The sequence below is a fragment of the Piliocolobus tephrosceles genome, chromosome 21 (assembly GCF_002776525.5).
Source record: "Piliocolobus tephrosceles isolate RC106 chromosome 21, ASM277652v3, whole genome shotgun sequence".
NCBI lineage: Eukaryota > Metazoa > Chordata > Mammalia > Primates > Cercopithecidae > Piliocolobus > Piliocolobus tephrosceles.
This window is the reverse complement of record NC_045454.1, coordinates 11,561,019-11,585,629: the sequence shown is the minus strand read 5'-3', so window position 1 is coordinate 11,585,629 and position 24,611 is coordinate 11,561,019. Positions and strand designations below refer to the sequence as shown.

Genomic DNA, 24,611 nt, shown 5'->3' with positions numbered 1-24,611 from the left:
CTGAATTCAGAACCACATATACCCCTGAAACCACATCTGGCTGAGGGTTTTTATAAGAGATTGTGGACCTATAGGGCCATACCTCACAGGGTTGGCAGGGTATGATGGGCTAATGATAAAAAGGAATGTGGCATAGTGCCTGGAACACAAGATAGCTGTTACTGTTTTTATTTCAGTTAAATTGTTTCATCTTTCACACCAACCACTGGAAAATGGCCTGACGTCCTGAGAAGCTTGTGGGATAAAAGATAACTGTGTTTTGGCAAGAGGCAGTGGCTCATGCCTGTAATCCCAGCACTCTGGGAAGCCAAGGTGGGCGGATCACGAGGTCAGGAGATTGAGACCATCCTGGCTAACATGGTGAAACCCTGTCTCTACCAAAAAATACCAAAAAAAAATTAGCCCGGCGTGGTGGCGGGCGCCTGTAGTCCCAGCTACTCAGGAGGCTAAGGTAGGAGAACGGCGTGAATCCGGGAGGCTGAGCTTGCAGTGAGCCGAGCTCGCAACACTGCACTCCAGCTTGGGCAACAGAGCAAGACTCCATCTCAAAAAAAAAGAAAAAAAAAAAAAAAAAGAAAGCTGTGTCTTGTGTTTGGCCATTAATATTAATAACAGCCCTTCTCAAAATAATGCAGGGCCAGGCATGGTGGCTCACTCCTGTACTCCCAGCATATTGGGAGGCCGAGGCAGGTGGATCACTTGAGGTCAGTAATTCGAGACCAATCTGGCCAACATGGCGAAACCCCATCTCTACTAAAAACAAAAAAATCAGCCGGGCATGGTAGTGGGCGCCTGTAGTCCCAGCTACTCAGGAAGCTGAGGTGGGATAATCACTTGAACCTGGGAGGCAGAGGTTGCAGTGAGCCAAGATCACACCACTGCACTCCAGCATGGGCAACAGAGAGAGACTCTGTCTCAAAAATAAATAAATAAATAAATAAATAAATAAATAAATAAATAAATAAATAAATAAAAATAAATGCAGTCCTGGAAGACTTCAGGCCATGGAAGTAGTTTTCAGTACTTGTTTTAGCAGCCACATCATTTTTCCAACTTAAATCTTACATGGATTTCCCCCCCATATGTCAAGGGGCAGACTGTGATTTCATTAGCATACATTTATTTTATGAGTTCATATTTGTACAAAAGAGCATCTCAATCACAAAGAACAATGAAGAGTTTTAGCTGAACCCCCTTTTGAAATCAGGGGTTTACAGAAGCCAGATGCAGCCCTCCAATAGCCGGCACATTCAATTTACCTGTGAATTTTTGCTTGGGATTTGCCCTACCAGTGATGTGTTGACTCAGCTAAGTAGCTTCAAATGGTGACAGTTTTACATGACAACTTGCATTGGAGTCCCAGGATACACTTTGACTGGTCCAGAAAACCTTGAAAGAGAAGTGGTAGGATTTTGATTTCATGGGCCACAGTGAACAACCACACACATTGCGTATTACAAATATAAATGTTATACCCCTGAAATCCACAACAAGCACAAAATACAATCTTCATGCTGCAATATAGTAAGAAATGTCACACCATCCCTTATTATACAACGAATATGTCTTGATGGGAGAGCAGCATTCAGCAAACATGCTGGTGGCTTTTGTAGCATTTATTCAAGCTGGGACTCTGGGATGCAACAACAAACACAGTAGTACAATATTCTGCGAGTGGGTATACGCAGGCCGGGCATTTACAAGGAATAGAAAGATCAGGCCAGGTACGGTGGCTCATGCCTGTAATCGCAGCACTTTGGGAGGCCAAGGTGGGCAAATCATGAGGTCAGGAGATCGAGACCATCCTGGCTAACATGGTGAAACCCCGTCTCTACTAAAAATACAAAAATTAGCCAAGCATGGCGGCGGGCGCCTGTAGTCCCAGCTACTCAGGAGGCTGAGGCAGGACAATCACTTGAACGCGAGAAGCGGAGGTTACAGTGAGCCGAGATCACACCACTGCACTCCAGTCTGGGCTACAGAGGGAGACCCCGTCTCAAAAAAAAAAAAAAAAAGGAAAAGAAAAATAAGAATCATCAGAGAAGCCGGGCACAGTGATTCACACCTGTAATCCCAGCACTCTGGGAAGCCGAGGTGGGTGGATCACTTGAGGTCGGGAGTTCAAGACCAGCCTGGACAACATGGTGAAACTCCATCTCTACTAAAAATACAAAAATTAGCTGGGTGTGGTGGCAAATGTCTGTAATCACAGCCACTCAGGGGGCTGAGGCAGGAGAATCACTTGAACCAGGGAGGCGGAGGTTGCAGTGAGCCGAGATTGTGGCACTGCACTTCAACCTAGGCAACCAAGCAAGACTCTGTTTCCAAAAAAAAAAAAAAAAACAGTCAACAGAGAGCTACACTTCTTGACCATGGATTTGCAAGAAGTTCACATATGTGTGTGGAGATGGCAGGAAAAGGTGTATCCCAACCACTGCACAAGAGAAAAGGATGGTGATCTGAAGGTAGACAGCCAGCTTAGGAAAGGGGCAAAAATCAGTCTTCAAAGTTTTAGGTTATGTCAATCAAGTGAATTCTAAAATTTCCTTCTGTTTCTTGGCACTTGCTGGGAATGCAAGAATCTAATAGGAGTTTCTGCCTGCTTGGGAGGGGGTCTCTTACCTGCACCCTGGGTGCCAGGGTAGGGGTATAGAGACAGTACATCATTTTTTGACTTTGATAAGGGGACGAAATAGGGGTGGCTTCCCAGAAATAAGAAAGGGGGTTGAGGCCAGGCACAGTGGTTTACGCCTGTAATCTCAGCACTTTCGGAGGCCGAGGCAGGCAAATCACTTGAGGTCGGGAGTTCGAGACCAGCCTGACCAACATGGTGAAACCCCATCTCTAAAAAAATATACAAAAATTAGCCCGGTGTGGTGGCAGGCATCTGTAATTCCAGCTACTCGGGAGGCTGACGAAGGAGAATCGCTTAAGACTGGGAGGCAGAGGTTGCAGTGAGCCGAGATTACACCAGTGCACTCCAGCCTAGGTGACAGAGCGAGACTGTTTCAAGAAAAAGAGAAAAAGAAAAAGAAAAAGGAAAGAAAGAAAGAATGTTAAATGCTGGAAGTCGCAGGCATGACTAACGTCCACAACAATAAGACATTAGGAGCCTTGGTCAGGCACGGTGCCTCATGCCTGTAATCCCAGCACTTTGGGAGGCCGAGGTGGGCGGATCATGAGGTCAGGAGATTGAGACCATCCTGGCAAACATGGTGAAACCCCATCTCCACTAAAAATACAAAATTAGCTGGATGTGGTGGTATGTGCCTGTAATCCCAGCTACTGGGGAGACTGAGGCAGGAGAATCGCTTGAACCAGGGAGTCAGAGGTTGCAGTGAGCTGAGATCGCACCTCTGCACTCCAGCCTGGTGACAGAGCAAGATTGTCTCAAATACTACTACTACTACTACTACTACTACTAATAATAAATAAGACATTGGGAGTCTCCGGCATTACAATTTGGTAGGCTGAGTCGTTGTGTGTAAGTTACATTTTTGGAAAGAGATTCCGTTCAAACCTTTGCAGATCCTTGGACTAACAGAAGTTTGCAAATTGACAGGTCCCTTGTCTCTGAGCAAAAGATCTGCCTACTCACATGTATTTGGATTTTACCTGAATTTTAAAATTCTTCTTCACCTCAGTGTTAACGTCGTTCATTGGTAACTCTCGAAAATGGCCTCTTAATTATTTACCTCCTTTTGGACCATTGCCCAGAAGCCTTGTCTCTTCTGTAGAGAGTGGCGTTCACTCCTCCCCACCAAGCCAGAGCTTCTGGAATTTAACTTGGGGAGACTCACACCTTTACCCCAGGCGCCAATCGGGGCAGAAGGGTCCCGCTTCTGACCACTTCTGTAAGAGAGACTCAGCGTGTAGAGAAGGCGACAGCTTTTCAACAGCCGCTTACAGATCAGTGAGTTCCTCAGAGGTGGGGAGCAGGCAACTCACTCTCAGCCATGGTTTCTGCTTGACAGGGTGGCCCGCTCCGAACAAGTTTGTGCCAGAGGTACATTCAAGGTACATGCTTTTGAAACACAGAAAACGGCTGTAGACTTTGCTATAACAGGATTTCCAGGAGGGCGCAAAGCTAGAGGAGTCTGTGCCGCTCGTCTCCCCCCAGCAAGAGAGGCTGTCCCCAGAATCAGGCCGCGGGTGACAGCCGAACGAAGGAGGATGGCGGTCTTCTCCCGAGTAGGGATCTCCCTGACACGTTCCTCCTGGATCTGCGTGGGTTTTCTTCAACTGCAGTAAGAAATCTGCAAAACCTTGGAATCCGGGACCGTTTCTCCCTCCTCCATTTTCTGCAAAGGGCGCAGGCGCCTGGGGGCAGCCTGTGGTCTCCATAGCAACGATCGGACGCGCTGCTAGGCTCTGGCTCCGACTGCGCCTGCGCGGCTGGTCCCGCGGGGTCTCCTGGGTGGCTGAAGATGTTTGTGGGTCTTTGAGACCCTTTCTCACTTAGAAATTACTCTCATCTACTCAAATGATACCCATACACATACTCAGGTGTTACCCGCACACTCTCAAATATTACCCACAACTACTTTCAATTATACGCGGATGCTACCCACACGCTCCAGTGCTATCCACACTCACTAATGTGTATTCAAGTAACCCAAATGTTACCCGCACCTATTCAAATAGCTACTATGAGAGTCACGAGCAAGGTTTTGGTCTGTTTATTCCCCTTCTGTATTCCCAGTGCCTGGCACACTGTAGGTCCTCAGGAAATTTTGTTGGTTGCATGGATACACCGATGAATGAGCAATCCACACTTAACCAGATTTTATGATCATTCAGCTGTTATCCACACGTACTCAAATGCTACCTACGCTCACTCCGATGTCTCCAAGTAATTCAAATATTACCCACTTACTCTGAGTGCCATGAAGGCAGGGATTTTTATTGAGTTTACTCCCTTCCATATCCTCAACTCCTAGAACAGTACCTGGGACCTAGTAGGTATGCAATAAATATATGCAGGATGAATAAATGAGCCACGGGTACCCAGACGTTAGCCACACCCACTCAGATGTAACCCACAAGTTAGTTAACTCAGATAAAAATAGCCACCTCTTTCGCACTAGTCAGATGTTACCTGTGCTATCCAAATGATACCCATTCTTACTCAAAAGTTACCTACTCGCTAGAGTCATTCTCACCCTCCCTTGCATTACCCACACTCACTCGCACTCCTTAAACCTACTCAGGTGGTACCTACCCTCCCACAGTCATCACCCCCTCAGATACCCCCCACGCCCACCCGATGCCACCACCTCACAGCTTCTTGTCTGAGGCGTGATGTCGCCGGCGGTTTTTCTTGTTCTTCCTTTTGCCCCTCTTGCCTTCTCCAGCTTTGCTCTCCTTCTCGGAGGAGTTCAGAGGTGGCACCGCGTCCATCCGGACGGTGGCCCCAGCCTCCGGCTTCTCCCCCAGCCCAGGCACACAGCACTTTCTTGCAGGGAGCTCTCTGGGGCCCGTTGCTGGGGGACACAGTTCCTGCCTTAGGACCCGGGCCATATCCTCCACCGTCCTGCCCTCGCTCTGCAGAAAGAGGTTCAGCTTGGTTAGGAATTCGATGTCCTGCTTCCGGGGCATGTAGACCACTCTCCACACACCGCCCTTGCCCTTGATCTCCCTGGGGACTACGGCGTAATTGATGTCCTCCGTCAGCTGAATGATGGCCGCCTTGGATTTATCCTCTTCCAGATAGGCCTTCCCAGCCACTTCGAACTTGCCTAGAGGTTTGAGGGGCAGCCGAATAATCTCTTCGAATTCCTCGTGGTTGCAGTCCTCTGGGATCCCCAGGATCATCAAGGACTTATAACTGTCCACTTCCAGGGCCTTGCACCCGTGCTCCAACAGTGCAATGTCCTTCACCCCGAACAGCATCTTGCCCAACTCTTTGAGGCAGCAGTATGCCCGCTGATGGACACCTGAGCTGCCTCGGGAATCCACGAAATTATCCAGGATGCCGCGATTCCTTCCCAAAGGGTACGAGAGAGTGAGGCCTCAGGGGCCGGAAGTCGCTCCCCAGGACCCCTTCGTCCAGCTCAGTGAAGGATGCCCCCAGCCCCTGCCTGCAGGGCTGTGCAACGTCGGGGCTTCTGTGGCTCCCTCTGAGTGGGCTCCAAGATTCCCAGGGACTTACGCCTGCTGGAGAAGCAGAAGACGGTGTTTGCCACCTGACTCGTGGCTCCCGGGTCCTGGGCAAGGCTGCACCAAGGAGGGTCTCAAGATGATGCTTCCCCTTTCTTGGCGTGGCCTCCGAAGGTCTCGCAGGCCCCAACAGTCTCTCCGGATCTGGGACTGCTGATCTCCCTGGGGCAACTGCCAACGGAGTGTCGTGGAGGCGGGGGTGGGGGGCGGGGGGCACTGCAGGCAGGGAGGCTCGTCCCTCACCGCTGGCCCAGAGGTTGCCCTCAGTGCCCTGTGGCCGGACTAGGATGAGGATGTGGCCGCTGCACTTGCTCCCGCAGTGACGTCACCGCCTCCTTCCGCTCTGCGGCCTGGCGGTCTCCATGGCAACCGCTGGAGCATCGCCTCTGCCATTGGCCGACTGGCTGCATTGAAATCAAGAGTCTGAGGGGGTCATTTGGAGGTGAGGGGTCGGCCACCAGGCATCAGAAGCGCCCGCGATTCCCCCTTTGAATAATAGCTGATTCCAGGGGCGGGGGGACAGCGAATGTACAAGAGGCACCCGGGCATATTTTGAGGTCAGAAAGTAAGGAAGTGCTTAAAAAAAAAAAAAAAAGATGACAACACCTGGAAAGAAACAGGAACCAGCCTGCAAGGCTCCCACTGGCCAACCCTGGGACAATTTGAGCATCAACGTTAAAAATGAAAGTAACAGATTATAACCCCTTGAATAAAATTAGAATCTATGAGTTGATGTAGATGTAAGTACATGAATGAAAAGTTTGGTGAAGAATGTAAACTATCACATTGTCTCAAAGTACCTGCCCACATAATACTCATCAAAGGGAACAAATGTATCTTTACAGTGGAATGTTCTTGCTTGTAGGACACACACACACACTATAATATTCAGAGCGATATGACAATTTACACTCAAAATGCTTCAGGGAAGAAAACATTCTTTTATTTTTTTGAGATGAAGTCTCCCTCTGTTGCCCAGGCTGGAGTGCAGTGGCCCGATCACGGCTCATTGCAACCTCCACCTCCCAGGTTCAAGCGATTATCCTGTTGGGATTACAGGTGTGAGCCACCATGCCTAGCCAATACTAGATATTATCAGGCTTTTTCACTTTGGATATTCTGGTGTGTATCTCATCGGAGTAATCTCCTGAGTGAAATCTTGTGTTTTACATTTGAATATTCCTGATAACCAATGAAGTTGAGATTTTATTTTCAGATACTTATTGGCCATTTGGATATTCTGTTTTGTGAAGAGTCTGCTAAAGTCTTTCACTTGTTTTTCTATTGGATTGTCATCTTTTCTTATTGAATTGTAGCCTTTTTTTTTTTTTTTTTTGAGACGGGGTCTCACTCTTGTCACCCAGGCTGCAGTGCAGTGGCCCAGCCATAGCTCACTGCAGCCTCAAACTCCTGGGATCAAGCGATCCTCCCAGCTCAGCCTCCTGAGCAGCTGGAACTACAGGCATATGTCACCATGCCCAGCTAACTTAAAAAAATTTTTTTTGTAGAGATGGGGTCTTACCATGTTGCCCAGGCTGGTCCTAAATCCTAGGCTCAAGCAATCCTCTCACCTCTGCCTCCCAAAGTAATGGGATTACTCTGATACACCCCTCCTCCAGCAACCCTAGCACTCCCTGGATAGTAACTTTTTTGGGGGGGTAAATAAGGGTCTCTCTATGTTGCCCAGGCTGGTATAGAACTCCTGAGTTCAAGCAATTCTCCCACCTCGGCCTTCCAAAGCATAGGGATTACAGGGACAAGCCACCACGCCCAGCCTCAGTAACTTTTAAACATGATCCCGCCATCCCTATATTATTGTTATTATTTTGCCGTCACGAATGTAGTTTATTTTTTAATGTTTAATTTTTAATTGTATGGGTACATAGTAGCTGTATATATATATGTGGTACACAAGATATTTGATACAGGCATGCAACAAGAAATAATCACACTGTGGAGAATGAGGTTGCCATCTCCTTAAGCACTTATCCTTTGTGTTATAAACAATCCAATTACATTCATCTAGGTATTTTGAAATGTACTATTATTATTAACAATAGTCATCCTGTTGTGCTATCAAATAGTATGTCTTATTCATTCTATTTGTGTTGTGTGTTGTACCCATTAACCATCCCTACCTCCCCCATCCATCCCCCTCACAACCCTTCCCAGCCTCTGGTAACCTTCTGTCTATATGTTCAACTGGTTTTTTCTTTTGTTTTGTTTTGTTTTGAGATGGAGTCTCACTGTGTCACCCAGGCTGGAGTGTAATGGCGTGATCTCGGCTTACCGCAACCTCTGCCTCCCATGTTCAAGTGATTCTCCTGCCTCAATCTCCCTAGCAGCTGGGATTACAGGCATGCGCCATCATGCCTGGCTAATTTTTGTATTTTTAGTAGAGACGGGGTTTCACCATGTCAGCCAGGGTGGTCTGGAACTCCTGACCTCAAGTGATCTGCCCACCTCGGCCTCCCAGAGTGCTGGGATTACAGGCGTGAGCCACCATGCCCATCCTCGTTCAATGGTTTTGATTATTTTAATTGCCACAAATACATGAGAACATGCAGTTTGTCTTTCTGTGCCTGGCTTATTTCACTTAACATAATGACCTCCAGTTCCATCCATGGTTTGCAAATGGCAGGCTCTCATTCTTTTTCATGGCTGAATAGTACTCCATTGTGTATAAGCACCACATTTTCTGTATCCATTCTTCTGTTGATGGACACTCAGGTTGTTTACAAATCTTGGTTGTTGTGGACAGTGCTGCAACGAACATGGGAATGCAGAGATCTACTGATTTCCTTTCTTTTGGATATATACCCAACAGTGGGATGTCAGGATCAATTTTTAGCTTAGTTTTTAGTGTTGAGGAACCTCCAAATTATTCTCTATAGTGGTTGTACTAATTTACATTCCCACCAACAGAGTATGAGGATTCCCTTTTCTCCACCAGCATTTGTTCTTTCCTCTTTTGGAAGTAAGCTATTTATTTATTTATTTATTTGAGAAAGAGTTTCACTCTTGTTGCCCAGGCTGGAGTGCAATGGCACAATCTCGGCTCACTGCAACCTCTGCCTCCCGGGTTCAAGCGATTCCCCTGCCTCAGCCTCCCGAATAGCTGGGATTACAGGCATGTGCCACCACGCCCGACTAATTTTTTGTATTTTTGGTAGAGACAGCATTTCTCCATGTTGGTCAGGCTGGTCACAAACTCCTGACCTCAGGTGATCCGACCCCCTCAGCCTCCCAAAGTGTTGAGATTACAGGCGTGAGCCACTGCGTCTAGCCAGATATAAGCTATTTTAACTGGGGTGAGATGATACTTTATCTCATTTTAGTTTTGACCACCATCCCTTTCTGGGTCCTCACCTCCCCAGATTCACCCACAATTGTCTAAGATCCAATCACATAATGTTTCTTATCCCACGTGGCTCATAGCAGACCTTCTGTTTAACACTGATTGATCCTCAACAATCATGACTCTTTCTTTACAAACATCAGTAGAACTAACATGTTACTTTTCAGGTTTCCCAGTAGAGAGAAAACAAGGGAAATGTGCCCTCTCATTTAGGGGTATTAGGAACCAGCTCTTCCACAGAGATTTATTTGAAGTCTAATTTTGTCATAAAAATAATTTGCATTTGAGCCCGGCACAGTGGCTCACACCTATAATCCCAGTACTTTGGGAGGCCGAGGCAGGTGGATCACAAGGTCAAGAGATCAAGACCATCCTGGCTAACATGGTGAAACCCCGTCTCTACCAAAAACACAAAAATTAGCTGGGCGTGGTGGCCCATGTCTGTAGTCCCAGCTACTGCGGAGGCTGAGGCAAGAGAATTGCTTGAACCTGGGAGGGGGAGGTTGCGGTGAGCTGGGATCACACCACTGCACTCTAACCTGGCTACAGAGTGACACTCCGTCTAAAAAAAAAAAAAAAAATTGAGCCAGTCATGGTGGCTTACCCCTGTAATCCAAGCACTTTGGGAAGCCGAGGCGGGCAGATTGCCTGAGGTCAGGAGTTCGAGACCAGCCTGGTCAACAGGACGAAATCCCATCTCTGGTAAAATACAAAAATTAGCCAGGTATGGTGGCACGGACCAGTAATCCCAGCTACTTGGGAGGCTGAGGCAGGAGAATCACTTGAACCTGGCAGGTGGTGGTTGCAGTGAGCTAAGATCACGCCACTGCACTCCAGCCTGGGCGACAGAGTACGACTCTGTAAAAAAAAAAAAAAAAAAAAGGCCGGGCGCGGTGGCTCAAGCCTGTAATCCCATCACTTTGGGAGGCCGAGATGGGCGGATCACAAGGTCAGAAGATCGAGACCATCCTGGCCAACATGGTGAAACCCCGTCTCTACTAAAAAATACAAAAAACTAGCCGGGCGAGGTGGCGGGTGCCTGTAGTCCCAGCTACTCGGGAGGCTGAGGCAGGAGAATGGCGTAAACCCAGGAAGCGGAGCTTGCAGTGAGCTGAGATTCGGCCATTGCACCCCAGCCTGGGCAACAGAGTGAGACTCCGTCTCAAAAAAATAAAATAAAATAAAATAAAAATTCACATTCGACTCCATGGCATGACCATTTTAATACAAAGATGAGTTTTCCTTCCAAAGATGAAGTAAAATTGGCGATCCAAAATATTTGCCACGAGTTTATGAATCCTTGACACTCCACTGCATATCCCTGGGCTTATGCATGTTCCAAATTGAGAAGCAAGGGAAGAGAATGGTTCATTTATTTGATCCACCAGGATTTACTGAGAAGTGTCCTTGTTCTAGGCTTGGGTAACGTGCTGGGCATACTTGAGTGAGAGACAGACTCTGCTTTGAGGAGTTCAGTCCAGTGGTTACGACAGGCTAGCTCAGTCTGTTTACAGGCAGGGAGAGAAGCCCCGTAATTACCACGAAGATGTGTTCCGATCCTGGTGTGGGGTGTAGAATACAGAATATATCAAGTGGGCTTAGTTTTCCTGGAATATGTTTTGCTAGAGTTTAAAGAGAGAACTGCATAAAGTCCTTTGGAGGCCCTGAGATGCCTGACTGACATCATTACTGTGTCAGTAACCTTTTTATCAATTTATCCTTCAATGTCTCTGATTAATTCTCCATAAAGGAATTCATCTGTCTGGTCTCATCCAGGAAGGCTTCCCGCAGGAGGTGACATTTGAGAGAAATCTTGATGGATGTATATAGTAACCACAAAATAATACTAGTTTAAAAGGTAATAACTGCTAACTTTTGCATAGGGCATACTAAAATATTCTAAGCCTTCTATGTGTGCTAAGTCTTCTAATTTTTACAACAGTTCATGATATAGATGTTTTACTGATTCAATCATTTATTCATTCAACAAGTATTTATTGAATAGTTCCTGTATCTTATAGTCAGGAAAACTGAGGACCAGAGAGGTTAAATCACTTACCTGGGACCACACAGCTAGTGAGATTTTTTTCTTTTTTTTTTTTTTTTTTTTTTGAGATAGGGTCTTGTTGCCCAGGGTCTCTGTTGCTCAGGCTGGAATGCAGTGGTGCAATCATAGCTCACTGCAGCCTCAATCTCCCAGGCTCAAGCAATCTTCCCACCTCAGCCTCCTGAGTAACCAGGACTATAGGAGCATGGCACCACACCTAGCTAACTTAAAATTTTTTTTTGTTTTTGTAGAGACAGAGTCTCGCTATGTAGCCCACGCTGGTCTCAAACTCCTGAGCTCAAGCAATCCTCCTGGCTCAGTCTCCCAAAGTTCTGGGATTACAGGTATGAGCTACTGTGCCTGACCAAATGAGATTTTTTTTTTTTTTTTTTTTTTGAGATGGAGCCTCGCTCTGTCACCCAGGCTGGAGTGCAATAGCGTGATCTAAGCTCACTGCAACCTCCGCCTCCCAGGTTCAAGCGATTCTCCTGCCTCAGCCTCCTGAGTAGCTGGAATTACAGGTCTCTGCCACTATGCCTGGCTAATTCTTGTATTTTTGGTAGAGAGGAGGTTTCACCATGTTGGCCAGGCTGGTCTCGAACTCCTGAGCTTAGGTGATCTGCCCACCTCGACCTTCCAAAGTGCTGGGATTACAGGCATGCGCTACCATGCCCGGCCGAGATTTTCACTATTTGGTTTAGCTTAATTTTTTTTCCATGAATTTTCTGTTTGTATCTTTTACCCATTTTTATTAAAAAATGAAGTTTCCTTTTTTTGCTGAGGAATAAAAAAAGCTTTACAAATAAAGAAAATTAGCATATTATCACACCATGTGTAATGGCTTAGTTACTTGTTTTTTGTTGGTGGGTTTTTTTTTTTTTTTTTTTGAGACGGAGTCTCATTCTGTCACCCAGGCTAGAGTGCAGTGGTGTGACCTCAGCTCGCAGCAAGCTCCGCCTCTCAGGTTCACGCCATTCTCCTGCCCCACCGTCCCAAGTAGCTGGGACTACAGGTGCCCGCCACCATGCCTGGCTAATTTTTTGTATTTTTAGTAGAGACGGGGTTTCACTGTGGTCTCAATCTCCTGACCTTGTGATCTGCCTGCCTTGGCCTCCCAAAGTGTTGGGATTACAGGCGTGAGCCACTGCACCCGGACGGTGGTGTTTTGTTTTGTTTTTAAATAATTTATTTTTATTTATTATTATTATTTTATTTTTGAGATGGAGTCTCGCTTTCTTGCCCAGGCTGGAGTGCAGTGGTGCGATCTCGGCTCACTGCAACCTCCACTTCCCAGGTTCAAGTGATTCTCCTGCCTCAGCCTCCCAAGTAGATGGTATTATAGGCGTGAACCACCACGCCTGGCTAATTTCTTTGTATTTTTAGTAGAGTCGAGATTTCACCATGTTGGCCAGGCTGGTCTTGAACTCCTGATCTCAAGTGATCCACTCGCCTCAGCCTCCCAAAGTACTGGGATTGCAGGTGTGATCCACCGTGCTCGGCCTTGGCTAAGTTACTTGTTAGTTGGAGTCTAGGCTCTGGGGATAGAGCAATGAACGAGATGGACAAAATCCCCTGATTTCCAAAAGCTGACACTCTTATTGGGCCGACATAGCAGGGACAAATAAATAAGATATATAATATGTCATGTGGTGATCAGGAATGGTTACAGGGAAAAATAAAGCAGCAAAGACAGAGACGGGCCAGATGCCGGGACTCACGCCTGTGATCCCAGCACTTTAGGAGGCCAAGGCAGGAGGATTGCTTGAGCCCAGGAGTTTGAGATCAGCCTGGCCAACAAAGTGAGATCCTCATCTCTTAAAAAATAAAAAATAAATAGTCGGGTGTGGTGGCACGCACCTGTGGTCCCAGGTACTCGAGAAGCTGAGGTGGAAGTGTCCCTGGAGCCTGGGAGTTCAAGTCTGCAGTGAGCTACGATTATACCACTGTGCTCCAGCCTGGGAGACAGAGTGAGATCCTATCTCAAAAGAAAAAATTAAATTAAATTTAAAAGAGAGAGAGAGGGCCAGGCGTGGTAGCTAACACCTGTAATCCCAGCACTTTGGGAGGCTGAGGCGGGCAGATCACAAGGTTAAGAGATCGAGACCATCCTGGCTAACATGGTGAAACCCGGTCTCTACTAAAAATACAAAAAATTAGCCAGGCGTGGTGGCGGACACCTATAATCCCAGCTACTCGGGAGACTGAGGCAGGAGAGTGGTGTGAACCCAGGAGGCAAAGCTTGCAGTGAGCCGAGATTGCGCCACTGCACTCCATCCTGGGTGACAGAGCAAGACTCTGTCTCAAAAAAAAAAAAAAAAAAAAGAAAAGAAAAGAAAAGAAAGAACAGTCAGTGCAAGGGCCCTGAGGCTGGAGCCTGCCTGGTGTATTTGAACAGCAGAAACCAGTGGTGCCTGGCAGCAGAGGGAGCAAGGGAGTATTGAGAAGAAAGCCCAAGAAAAAGCAGGCCACGTGAGAAAGGAGGTGATAGCCAGATCTTACAAGACCTCAGAGTTCCTGGGGGGGACTTGGGACTTTTCTCTGGGTGAGATGGAACACCCAAGGTGGGGAGGTTTGATGAGGTAACTGAGGGCCCGGGTGTTATAGGAGTTTACCAGTCAGGAACGATGTTGGAGTAGGAGGATGTAGGTTTCTGAGAGTTGAAAAGGAACAATTAATCCTTCACACAGCAAATATACATATTTATACATTTAATTCTGGCTCTGTTCCAAACCTTGTGTTAACAGCAAGCCCAATATGTATTAATACGAATAAAATGTAATGCCAGGAATTTAGCCACTCATAACTTACATGAGTTACGAACTTTTGTTTTTTTTTGAGACTGAGTCTCACTCTGTCGCCCAGGCTGGAGTGCAGTGGCGTGATCTCAGCTCACTGCAACCTCTGCCTCCTGGGTTCAAGCAATTCTCCTGCCTCAGTCTCCCAAGTAGCTGGAATTACAGGAGCACACCACCACACCCAGCTAATTTTTGCATTTTTAGGGGAGATGGGGTCTCAACATGGTGCCCAGGCTGGTCACCGAACTCCTGACCTCAGGTGATACACTTGCCTCAGCCTCTCTAAGTGCTGGGATTACAGGCATGAAACACCACGCCCTGCCTAAGGTGTTGTTTTTGACATTTAAATCTGCAGTCTAGGCTGGGGATGGTGGCTCACGCCTGTAATCCCAGCTACTTGGGAGGCTGAGGCAGGAGAATCGCTTGAACCCAGGAGGTGGAGGTTGCAGTGAGCCAAGATGATGCCACTGCACTCCAACCTGAGCAACAGAGTGAGACTCTCCCAAAAAATAAACAAATAAATCATAAATCTCCAATCTACCTCTAACTTTATACCTTTCCAGATGGCTATTGGGTGTCTTAGTTTTATGGAGAAAAGTCCATCTCGTTTTCAATGATATGAAATTCTACTGTTAAGATGTAAATTACCAGTCAGGCGTGGTGGCTCACGCCTGTAATCCCAGCACTTTGGGAGGCTGAGGTGGGCGAATCACAGGGTCAGGACATTGAGACCATCCTGGCTAACACAGTGAAACCTCGTCTCTACTAAAAATACATAAAATTAGCCAGGCGTGGTGGCGCACGCCTGTAATCCCAGCTACTTGGGAGGCTGAGGCAAGAGAAGAACCTGAACTTGGGGGGCGGAGCTTGCAGCGAACTGAGATTGTGCCACTGCACTCCAGTCTGGGCAACAGAGCGAGACTCCATCTCAGAAAAAAAAAAAAAAAAAAGTAAATTCCCATACTTCTGGCCCCTCTAATCTGTCCCTTTTAACCAGTTGTCTGTCCATTTATGGGCCAGCCCCAAACTGTTTGAAAGCTATACTTCTATTATCAGGTTTCAAACGCAGAAGGGCTGGTTGCCTCTTACTTTTTCAGAAATGCTCTGGATCTTTTCACATTTTTTTTCTTTTGAACCTCAGAATCAACCTGGCTAACTTTATTTATTTATTTATTTTTTGAGACGGAGTCTCGCTCTGTCCCCCAGGCTGGAGTGCAGTGGCAAGATCTTGGCTCACTGCAAGCTCCACCTCCCAGGTTCAGGCCATTCTCCTGCCTCAGCCTCCCGAGTAGCTGGGACTACAGGCGCCCGCCACAGTGCCCAACTAATTTTTTGTATTTTTAGTAGAGACGGGGTTTCACCGTGGTCTCGATCTCCTGACCTTGTGATCCGCCCACCTTGGCCTCCCAAAGTGCTGGGATTACAGGCGTGAGCCACCACGCCCAGCAACCTGGCTAACTTTAAAACAGCCTTTCAGTGTTTTAAATAGAGCTAGATTAAATTCATAGATCTGGGGGGAAACGAGGGTCAACTTTTTAATACTGGATCTTCCCAAATATTCAAATCTTGTATGCTCAGCCCTAGCAGAAGTTTCAAACTTATTGAACTAGATCCTGTGCCATTTTTGATAAGCTCATTCCGAGATATTTTTATCATCTTTTAATTCTTGCTTGAGTAAATGCAATGTTCTTCTGCTTGTTTTCTAAGCCAGTTTTCTGTATACTGGCACTTGTTTAGGTTGAGGATATTAATTTTGCAACCTCAGAGCCCCCTTGCTCAATTCTCATTTCTTCCAATAGTTTATGGGTTGATTCTCTTTCAAAGTATACAATCACATTGAGGCAGGAGAATAGGGCCTGGAGGCAGGGAACCTAAGGCTGATTCACCCTGACTTCTAGAACTACATCGAAAGAAAAACCTCAACCTTCCACGCTTAAGTAACAAAAGGACCAGAGGAAACTCCTGCAAACCCCAACCTTTTCTGTGGGGCGGATGAGAAATTGAAGGTACCTCTGATTGGTTGCAGAAAGCATAGGAGTGTAACTTCCTAACTTCACTTCAGCCTCTGATTGGTTGCTGTCCACAACCAATCAGACTGATTGCGGGCCAGGTCTTTGTTTGCATAGAAGTGCAACTTTGTAACTTCATTTTAGCCTCTCATTGGTTGCTTAACCAATCAGACTGATTGCGGACCACCACTTTATTTACATGGGGTGAACACCAAGTGGCCAATGGGAGGGCCGGGTGCAGTGGCTCACGCCTGTAATCCCAACACTTTAGGAGGCCTAGGCCGGCGGATCACCTGAGGTCAGGAGTTCAAGACCAGTCTGGCCAACATGGTGAAACCCCATCTCTACCAGAAAATATACAAAAGTAAGCCAGGTGTAGTGGCAGACACCTGTAATCCCAGCTACTCAGGAGGCTGAGGCAGGAGAATCGCTTGAACTCGGGAGGAGGAGGTTGCCGTGAGCCAAGATCGCACCATTGCACTCCAACCTGGAAGACAAGAGTGAGACTCCATCTGAAAATAAATAAATAAATAAAAATAAGTGGCCAATGGGAAACTTCTAGGAGGTATTTGGACCTGAGAAGATTCTGTATCTGGAGCCCCTGAGCAGCTGCTGGGGCCTGCTCCCACACTGTGCTGTGTACTTTCACTTTTGATAAATCTCCGCTTTCCTTGCTTTGCTGTGCGTTTTGTCCAATTCTTTGTTCAAAACACCAATAACCTAGACAACTTGCAGTCAAGACCCTCTATCAGTAACAGCATCATCTCTGCAGAATAGACACACTTCCTTTTTTCTAAGGTTCATACTCTTCTTCCTTTTTCCTGTATAATTACATGAGTCATGTTCCTTGAATCTGAGCCCATCACTCAAGGTTTTTGCTTCCTGGCACAGGGCCTGGGGCCTCTGTCCATCCTTGAAATTCTTTGCCTATCATTCTCCGCTCCAAAACTATTATACCCGAAGGTGCTATACCATGACTTTTTCTCAGGCTTGGAGGCATCTCTCCATTGGGAGCTAAGCTTTCGGCAGGAAGCTTCTCTGACTGTTCTAGTCCTCATTCCAATAAACGTAAAAACAATCATATTATAGGCATTGACATGCATTCTGAAGAGCCTTGTATTCTGCTCAATAGCATGTTTGTTTTTTGTTTGTTGTCGTTGTTGTTGTTGTTTGAGACAGAGTCTCACTCTGTTACCCAAGATGGAGTGCAGTGGCACAATCTCGGCTCACTGCAAGCTCCGCCTCCAGGGTTCATGCCATTCTCCTGCCTCAGCCTCCCGAGTGGCTGGGACTATTGGTGCCCTCTGCCACGCCTGGCTAATTTTTTTGTATTTTTAGTAGAGATGAGGTTTCACCGTGTTAGCCAGGATGGTCTCGATCTCCTGACCTTGTGATCTGCCCGCCTCGGCCTCTCAAAGTGTTGGGATTACAGTCATGAACCACCGCGCCTCGGCCTGGGTTTTGTTTTTGAGATGGAGTCTCGCTCTGTTGCACAGGCTGGAGTGCAGTGGTATGATCTCGGCTCATTGCAACCTCTGCCTCTCAAGTTCAAGCAATTCTCCTGCCTCAGCCTCCCCAGTAGGTGGGATTACAGGTGTGCGCCACCATGCCTGGCTAATTTTGTATTTGTAGTAGACATGGGGTTTCACCATGTTGGCCAGGCTGGTCTCAAACTCCTGACCTCAAGTAATCTGCCCACTTCGGCCTCCCCAAATGCTGGGATTACAAGCATGAGCCACTGTGCCTTACAGGTCAATAGCATGTTAGAATTAAGTGAGCCTTTTGGGAAAATTCAGGTGAGGGTAGGTTACCCAGACTATGCAGCCATGTTCAAACCTTTGGTGGTTTATGTATTTATTTAGAGACAGGGTCTCACTCCTGTCGCCCAGGCCAGAGTGCAGTGGCATGATCACAGCTCACCGCAACCTCAACTTCCTGGCTTGGGTGATTCTTGTGGCTACCTCAGCCTTGTGACTGGCTGGGACTACAGAGAAGCACCACCTCACCCAGCTAATTTTTTTTATTTTTTTATTTTTTTATTTTTAGTAGAGACAGGGTTTTGCCATGTTGCCCAGGCTGATCTCAAACTCCTTGGCTCAAGTGATCTTCCTGCCTCAGCCTCCCAAAGTGTTGAGATTACAGGCGTGAACCAGCACACTCAGCCTTTTGGTGGTTTTTAAAATGTCTGAAAATTCTTTGACATTTCTCTCATCAAAAGGCAGAGACTAATTAATTTCCCTCACCTTCAGAATAGGCCAACCTTACCAACCCACTTGTAACAAACAGAATGTGGCAGAAGTGATGCTGTGTGATTTCCACAGTTAGGTCATGCTAGGGATAAGTGCCCATGCTACCCAGCCACCATGCTGTCAGGAAGCCCCAGCCACATGGAGAGGCCATGTGCAGAGGTTCTAGGCCCCATCCCAGCTGAGGTCCTAGCTGCCAGCCAGCATCAATCACCAGACATGTGATGAGTGAGTGAGCCTTCCAACGATTTCAGCCCACAGCCAAGTCCCCCCACCTCATGCTGAGTGGAGCTGGGATGAGCTATCCCCAGTAAGCCCTGCTCAGATTGCATATTTTTGAGCAAAATAATGTCATTGTTAAGCCACTAAGTTTTGTAGTGGTTTGTTAGATAGCTATGGAAAGCTATATGGGAGGCTGAGGTGGGTGGATTATGAGGTCAGGAGATCGAGACCATCCTGGCCAACATGGTGAAACCATGTCTCTACTAAAAATACAAAAATTAACTGGGTGTGGTGGCATGTGCCTGTAGTCCCAGCTACTCGGGAGGCTGAGGCAGGAGAACTGCTTGACCTGGGAGGTGGAGGTTGCAGTGAGCTGAGATTGTGCCACTGCACTCCAGCCTGGCGACAGAGTGAGATTCTGTCTCAGAAAAAATAAAAATAAATAAATAAATAAATAAATAAATAAATAAATAAATAAATAAAAATAAATAAATTTAAACAAAAATAAAGTAAACTCCCTTTATATCGACTAATATCTTATTAGTTCTGTCCCTCTGGAGAACCCTAATACAGTACCATAAAACTTATTTTTGGATTTCTGACCTCCATAACTATAAAAATAATTTTTAAAAAATATGTTCTTTGAAGCCACTAAGATTGTAGTAATTTGTTATAGCAGCCACAGGAAATGTCTATACCTCCTGCCCCTGTTGCACCCAGTGAGGGTCTTGGTGTGCATGTGATAGATGTCCCGGCAGGCACGTCCATGCTCCATTCCCGCTCAACTCCAATGCCGGGTCCCGGGCCATCCGCTGAGCCTGGAGATATGCACAGCAATGGTGCTGTCCAGCCAAGGAAGATGCCTGCACGTGCCCCGGAAGTGGTTCAGGTCACTTCGGCAGGGAATTCTGGGCCCTGGTACCAGAGCATGGCCCAGAAAGGGAGGTGGGGGCTCCAAGAAAGCATGTGTTCCCAACCCCATGGGCTCTTCACCCACACAGGGGATCAGAGCATGTGGTCTCTGACAGGGGGTTGGACTCTTGGGTCCTAAGGCAGCACTAGGCCGGGCGTGGTGACTCACACCTGTAATCCCAGCACTTTGGGAGGCTGAGGCAGGCAGAGCCTCATGGCTCACCACAGCCTCCACTTCCCAGGCTCAAGCGATCCTCCCACCTCAGCCTCCTGAGTAGCTGGGACTACAGGCTCACATCACCACAGCTGGCTAAGTTTTAAAGTTTTTGTAGAGACAGGGTACCACCATGTTGCCCCGGCTGGTCTTGAACTCCTGGGCTCAAGTGATCCTCTCGCCTTGGTTTCCCAAAGTGCTGGAATTACAAAGTGCTGGTGGCGTGAACCACCTTGCCCAGTTGTGTACACTTCTAAATGGTTCATTTTATATTATGTGAACTTCGCCTCAATAAAAAAAAAATTTTTTTTTTCAGATGGATTTTCCCTCTTGTTGCCCAGGCTGGTGTGCAATGGCGCAATCTCAGCTCACTGCAACCTCCGCCACCCCAGGTTCAAGCGATTCTCCTGCCTCAGACTCCCGAGTAGCTGGGATTACAGGCGTGCACCACCACAACAGGGTTTCGCCATGTTGGCCAGGCTGGTCTTGAACTCCCAACCCCAGGTGATCCACCTGTCTTGGCCTCCCAAAGTGCTGGGATTACAGACATGAGCTATCACACCCGGCTGTTTCTTTTTGTTTTTTGTTTGTTTGTTTGTTGTTGTTGTTTTGTTTTGTCTTTTAATTGACTCAGCTTTGGGCTTGAACTATTAGAATGATGGCGGGTCCATTCATTGAGATGAGGAAGCTCTGGGGCAAATGAACTTAGGAGTGGGGATTTCCATTTTGAATGTGGTAAATTTGATATGCCTTGTAGGCTTCCAAGCCGTGTTAGATATGTGAGCCTGGAGTTCAGAGATGGAGTGGAGAGAGAAATTTAGAAGCCATTGGCACATGGGAAATATCTTAAGCCATGGAGCTGGGTAAGATCCTTTAGGCCAGAGGTGTCCAATCTTTTGGCTTCCCTGGGTCACATTGGAAGAAGAATCGTCTTGGGACACACGTAAAATACACTAACACTAACAATAACTGATGAGCTTTAAAAAAAAAAAAAAAAAAAAAAAAACACGCAAAAAAATATTTTTTTTTTTGTTTTACTTTCTTTTTTGTTTTTGAGACGGAGTTTCGCTCTTGTTGCCCAGGCTGGAGTGCAATGGCCCGATCTTGGCTCACCACAACCTCTGCCTCCCTGGTTCAAGCGATTCTCTTGCCTCAGCCTCCCAAGTAGCTGGAATTACAGGCGCCCGCCACCACGCCCCGTTAGTTTTTGTATTTTTAGTAGAGACAGGTTTTCACCACGTTGGCCAGGCTGGTCTCGAACTCCCAGCCTCAAGTGATCCACCCGCCTCGGCCTCCCAAAGTACTGGGATCACAAGCGTCAGTCACCATGCCTGGCCACAGGACTGGCTTTCAATAGGAAGCACAGAAACTTCCTCCAAGGGGCAGCAGAGAAGGACAAGTGCACACACGGCAAATGCAGATTTCCTGGTAAGAAGCTAAGGAAACAAATATTATTCTATTTTTAACAAAAATGTATATGATGCTTACTATATGCCTGACCCTGTTCCAAGCACTTTGCAAATACTTCATTTGCATGAAAAGCCTTTGAGGTAGCTACTGTTATATTCTCATCCCCATCTTACAAATGAGGAAGCAGGCACAGAGGGTAATCACCTTCCGCAAAGTCACACAGCTGGTAAGAGGCAGGGCTGCTTAAATGTGGGCAATCGGGCAGCAGAACTCACTCTTGAACACTAATCCATAGTGCTTCTCTGTGCTTGACCTCCTGGGCTCAAGTGATCCTCCTGGGCTCAAGCAATTCTCCTGCCCCAGCCTCCCAAGTAGCCGGGATCACAGACTTGCACTACCATGCCTGGCTAATTTTTTTGTAGTTTTAGTAAAGATAGGCTTTCATCATGTTGCCCAGGCTGGTCTCAAACTCTTGGCCTCAAGAGATCCTCCAGCCTCAGCCTCCCGAAGTGCTGGGATTACAGGTGCGAGCCACAGCACCCAGTCCTCTGTGCTCTGTTCTTGGTAAATGACATTTTATTGTGCAGATGTGTTTTATTTTTAGATGGAAGATCAGTGGTTGAGGCTTCAGGCTGGTTGGGGGCACTGGGAGTCTTGAAGAGAGAGGAGACTCAGAAGCTGCCATCTTAGATAAAAAAACTTATTAGAAAAACAGGAGGACTCCATATTTGAGGTTTGTGGTGCTGAGTTTTCAGTGAAATCCCAGAGGTTGGCTGAGATTTTTCCTGCATCGTGGGAGGAAACGGCTTTTGCATGGGAGGGGGAAAGATAAGTATGGCCCAGTTCACAGTCCGTCCTCAAATTCCCAGGCACTCTGGTTCCCCGGTTCTCTCGGGGTCCTGGAATCTGGCGCTAGGTGGCCTGTCTGCCCTTCCAACTGGCCACCTGGTCCCTGTGAGCTGAACTCCAGGAACCCAGCATGGCCAGGCCAGGCTGCAGGGGAGGGAAGGGCCTGGAAGCCTGTTCCCAGGCCATGGCCAAAGGAAATGAGTTACCTTCCAGGAACTGGAGCCCAGAGTCAGGGGTGGGGAGCTGGTGGCCTGGAGGGAGAGCAACGTCCAGAACTCGCAGGGCCTCTGAAGCTGGGCTGGAGTTTGGCTTTGGGCACCAGAGACAACAGGGCCTGTCATGAGCACTGTCTCCACCCCATGATTTGGGGGCTGAATAATGGTCCTCAAAGAACCACCTCCTAAGCCCTGGAACCTGTAAATAGGTGACCTCATGTGGCAAAAGGGACTTAGAAGATGATCCTGAATTATCTGGGTGGGCCCAATTCATTACAAAGGTCTTTATAAAGAAGGCCAAGCTCCATGGCTCACACCTATAATAACAACATTTTGGGAGGCCAAGGCAGGAGGATTGGAGCTCAGGAGTTCAAGACCATCCTGGTCAACATAGTGAAACCCCCATCTTTACAAATTTTTTTTTCTTTTTTTTTTTTTTGAGACAGTCTTGCTCTGTCGCCCAGGCTGGCGTGTAGTGGCCGGATCTCGGCTCACTGCAAGCTCCACCTCCCAGTTTATGCCATTCTCCTGCCTCAGCCTCCTGAGTAGCTGGGACTACAGGCGCCTGCCACCATGCCCAGCTAACTCTTGTATTTTTAGTAGACACAGGGTTTCACCATGTTAGCCAGGATGGTCTCAATCTCCTGATCTCGTGATCCGCCCACCTTGGCATCTCAAAGTGCTGGGATTACAGGCATGATTATTAGGCACCCAGCCCAAAAAAATTTTTTTTTAAGAAATTAGCCAGGCTTGATGGTGCATGCCTGTAGTCCCAGCTACTCCAGAGCTGAGGTGGGAAGACTGCGTGAACCCAGGAGGTCGAGGTTGCAGTGAGCCGAGATCATGCCACTGCACTCCAGCCTAGGCAACAGAGCAAGACCCTGCCTCAAAAAATGAAAAAGGGCCGGTTGCCTTGGCTCACACCTATAATCTCAGCAGTTTGGGAGGCTGAGGTGGGTGGATTGCCTGAGCTCAGGAGTTCAAGACCAGGCTGGGCAACATGGCGGAACCCCATCTCTACTAAAAATACAAAAATTAGCCAGGCGTGGTGGCAGGTGCCTACAATACCAGTTACTCAGTAGGCTGAGGCAGGAGAATCGCCTGAACTTGGGAGGTGGAGATTGCAGTGAGCCAAGATTGCCCTGGGTGACACAGCAAGACTCTGTCTAAATAAATAAACACACAAATAAATAAATAAAATATTAAAAGAAAAGAGGGAGATGAGAGGGTCAGAATCAGAGAAGGAAATGTGCCAATGGAAGCACATTTGGGTTTGGAGTGATGCAAGAAACGGCCTCAAGCCAAGAAAGCAGGCGGCCCCTGTACGCTGGAAAAGGTGAGGACACAGACTCTTCCCTGGAGCCTTCAAAGGAACATAGTCCTGCTGATCCATTCAGACTTGTAACCTCCAGAACTGGCAGACAATAAACTTTGTGTTGCCTTAAGTCAATCCATTTATGGTAATTTGTTACAGTGACAGAAGCTTGAGACAGCAAATTTCTTTTTTTTCTTTTTCTTTTTTTTTTCTTTTTTGAGACAGTGTCACTCTGTCACCAGGCTGGAGAGCAATGGGGCGATGTTGGTTGACTGCAACCTCTGCCTCCCAGGTTCAAGCGATTCTCCTGCCTCAGCCTCCCAAGTAACTGGGACTACAGGCACCCACCACCATGCCTGGCTAATTTTTTGTATTTTAGTAGAGACGGGGTTTCACCATGTTGATCAGGCTGGTCTCAAACTCCCGACCTCAGGTGATCCGCCCACCTCAGCCTCCCAAAGTGCTGGAATTACAGGCGTGAGCCACCGTGCCCGGCCCCAGATCGTAAGTTTCTTTATCTCCTGGGGCCTCTGTTTCTGAATCTGTGAATCAGTGATAACTGAATCCCTGCAGCATTTTACTAAGGATATTCCACATGGATACACCAAGTGTTTAGGATGGTGGCTAACACCCAGCAAGTGTTTGACCAATATTAGCTATCATTATCTTCAAAATGTTACCAAAACACCAGGGGTTTGGTCTAGGTCATGTTGCTCACAGCACAGAAAGCCAATAAAGGCAGAAGGCTCTTTAATTGGGTGCTGCCAGCGAGGAGATGGTTCAGTCTCAAATCCATCTCCTTGACCAGCTAAAATCAGGGGTTTATATAGCAGGGAAGAAATGTAACAATGTGTAAGAAA

The 24,611-nt window shown here is 47.3% G+C and overlaps 1 protein-coding gene across 3 annotated transcripts; it reads right to left on the bottom strand.

Annotated features, from left to right (window-relative positions):
• Positions 1–1,146: 1,146 nt before the first annotated feature.
• LOC111520098 (paraneoplastic antigen-like protein 8C) lies at positions 1,147–6,439 on the bottom strand. 3 transcript variants are annotated; one of them, XR_002724559.2, is made up of 3 exons: positions 5,277–6,439; positions 3,616–4,421; positions 1,147–1,389 (listed from the first exon to the last, which is right to left on the bottom strand). XR_002724559.2 is itself a non-coding variant. In XM_023182585.2 (2 exons), the coding sequence occupies exon 1, from the start codon at positions 5,890–5,892 to the stop codon at positions 5,278–5,280; it is 615 nt and encodes a 204-aa protein (XP_023038353.1). In that variant the 5' UTR covers positions 5,893–6,439; the 3' UTR covers positions 1,147–1,389; position 5,277. The 3 variants fall into 3 exon arrangements, 2 of the variants coding, with proteins under 2 accessions (XP_023038353.1, XP_023038352.1); XM_023182585.2 differs by lacking the exon at positions 3,616–4,421; XM_023182584.1 differs by lacking the exon at positions 1,147–1,389 and having other exon boundaries at positions 3,365–4,421.
• Positions 6,440–24,611: the final 18,172 nt, after the last annotated feature.

Bases quoted from the DNA above. Each gene is read 5' to 3' on its own strand.
- LOC111520098 (XM_023182585.2), bottom strand. From the start codon at position 5,892: ATGCTGTTCGGGGTGAAGGACATTGCACTGTTGGAGCACGGGTGCAAG.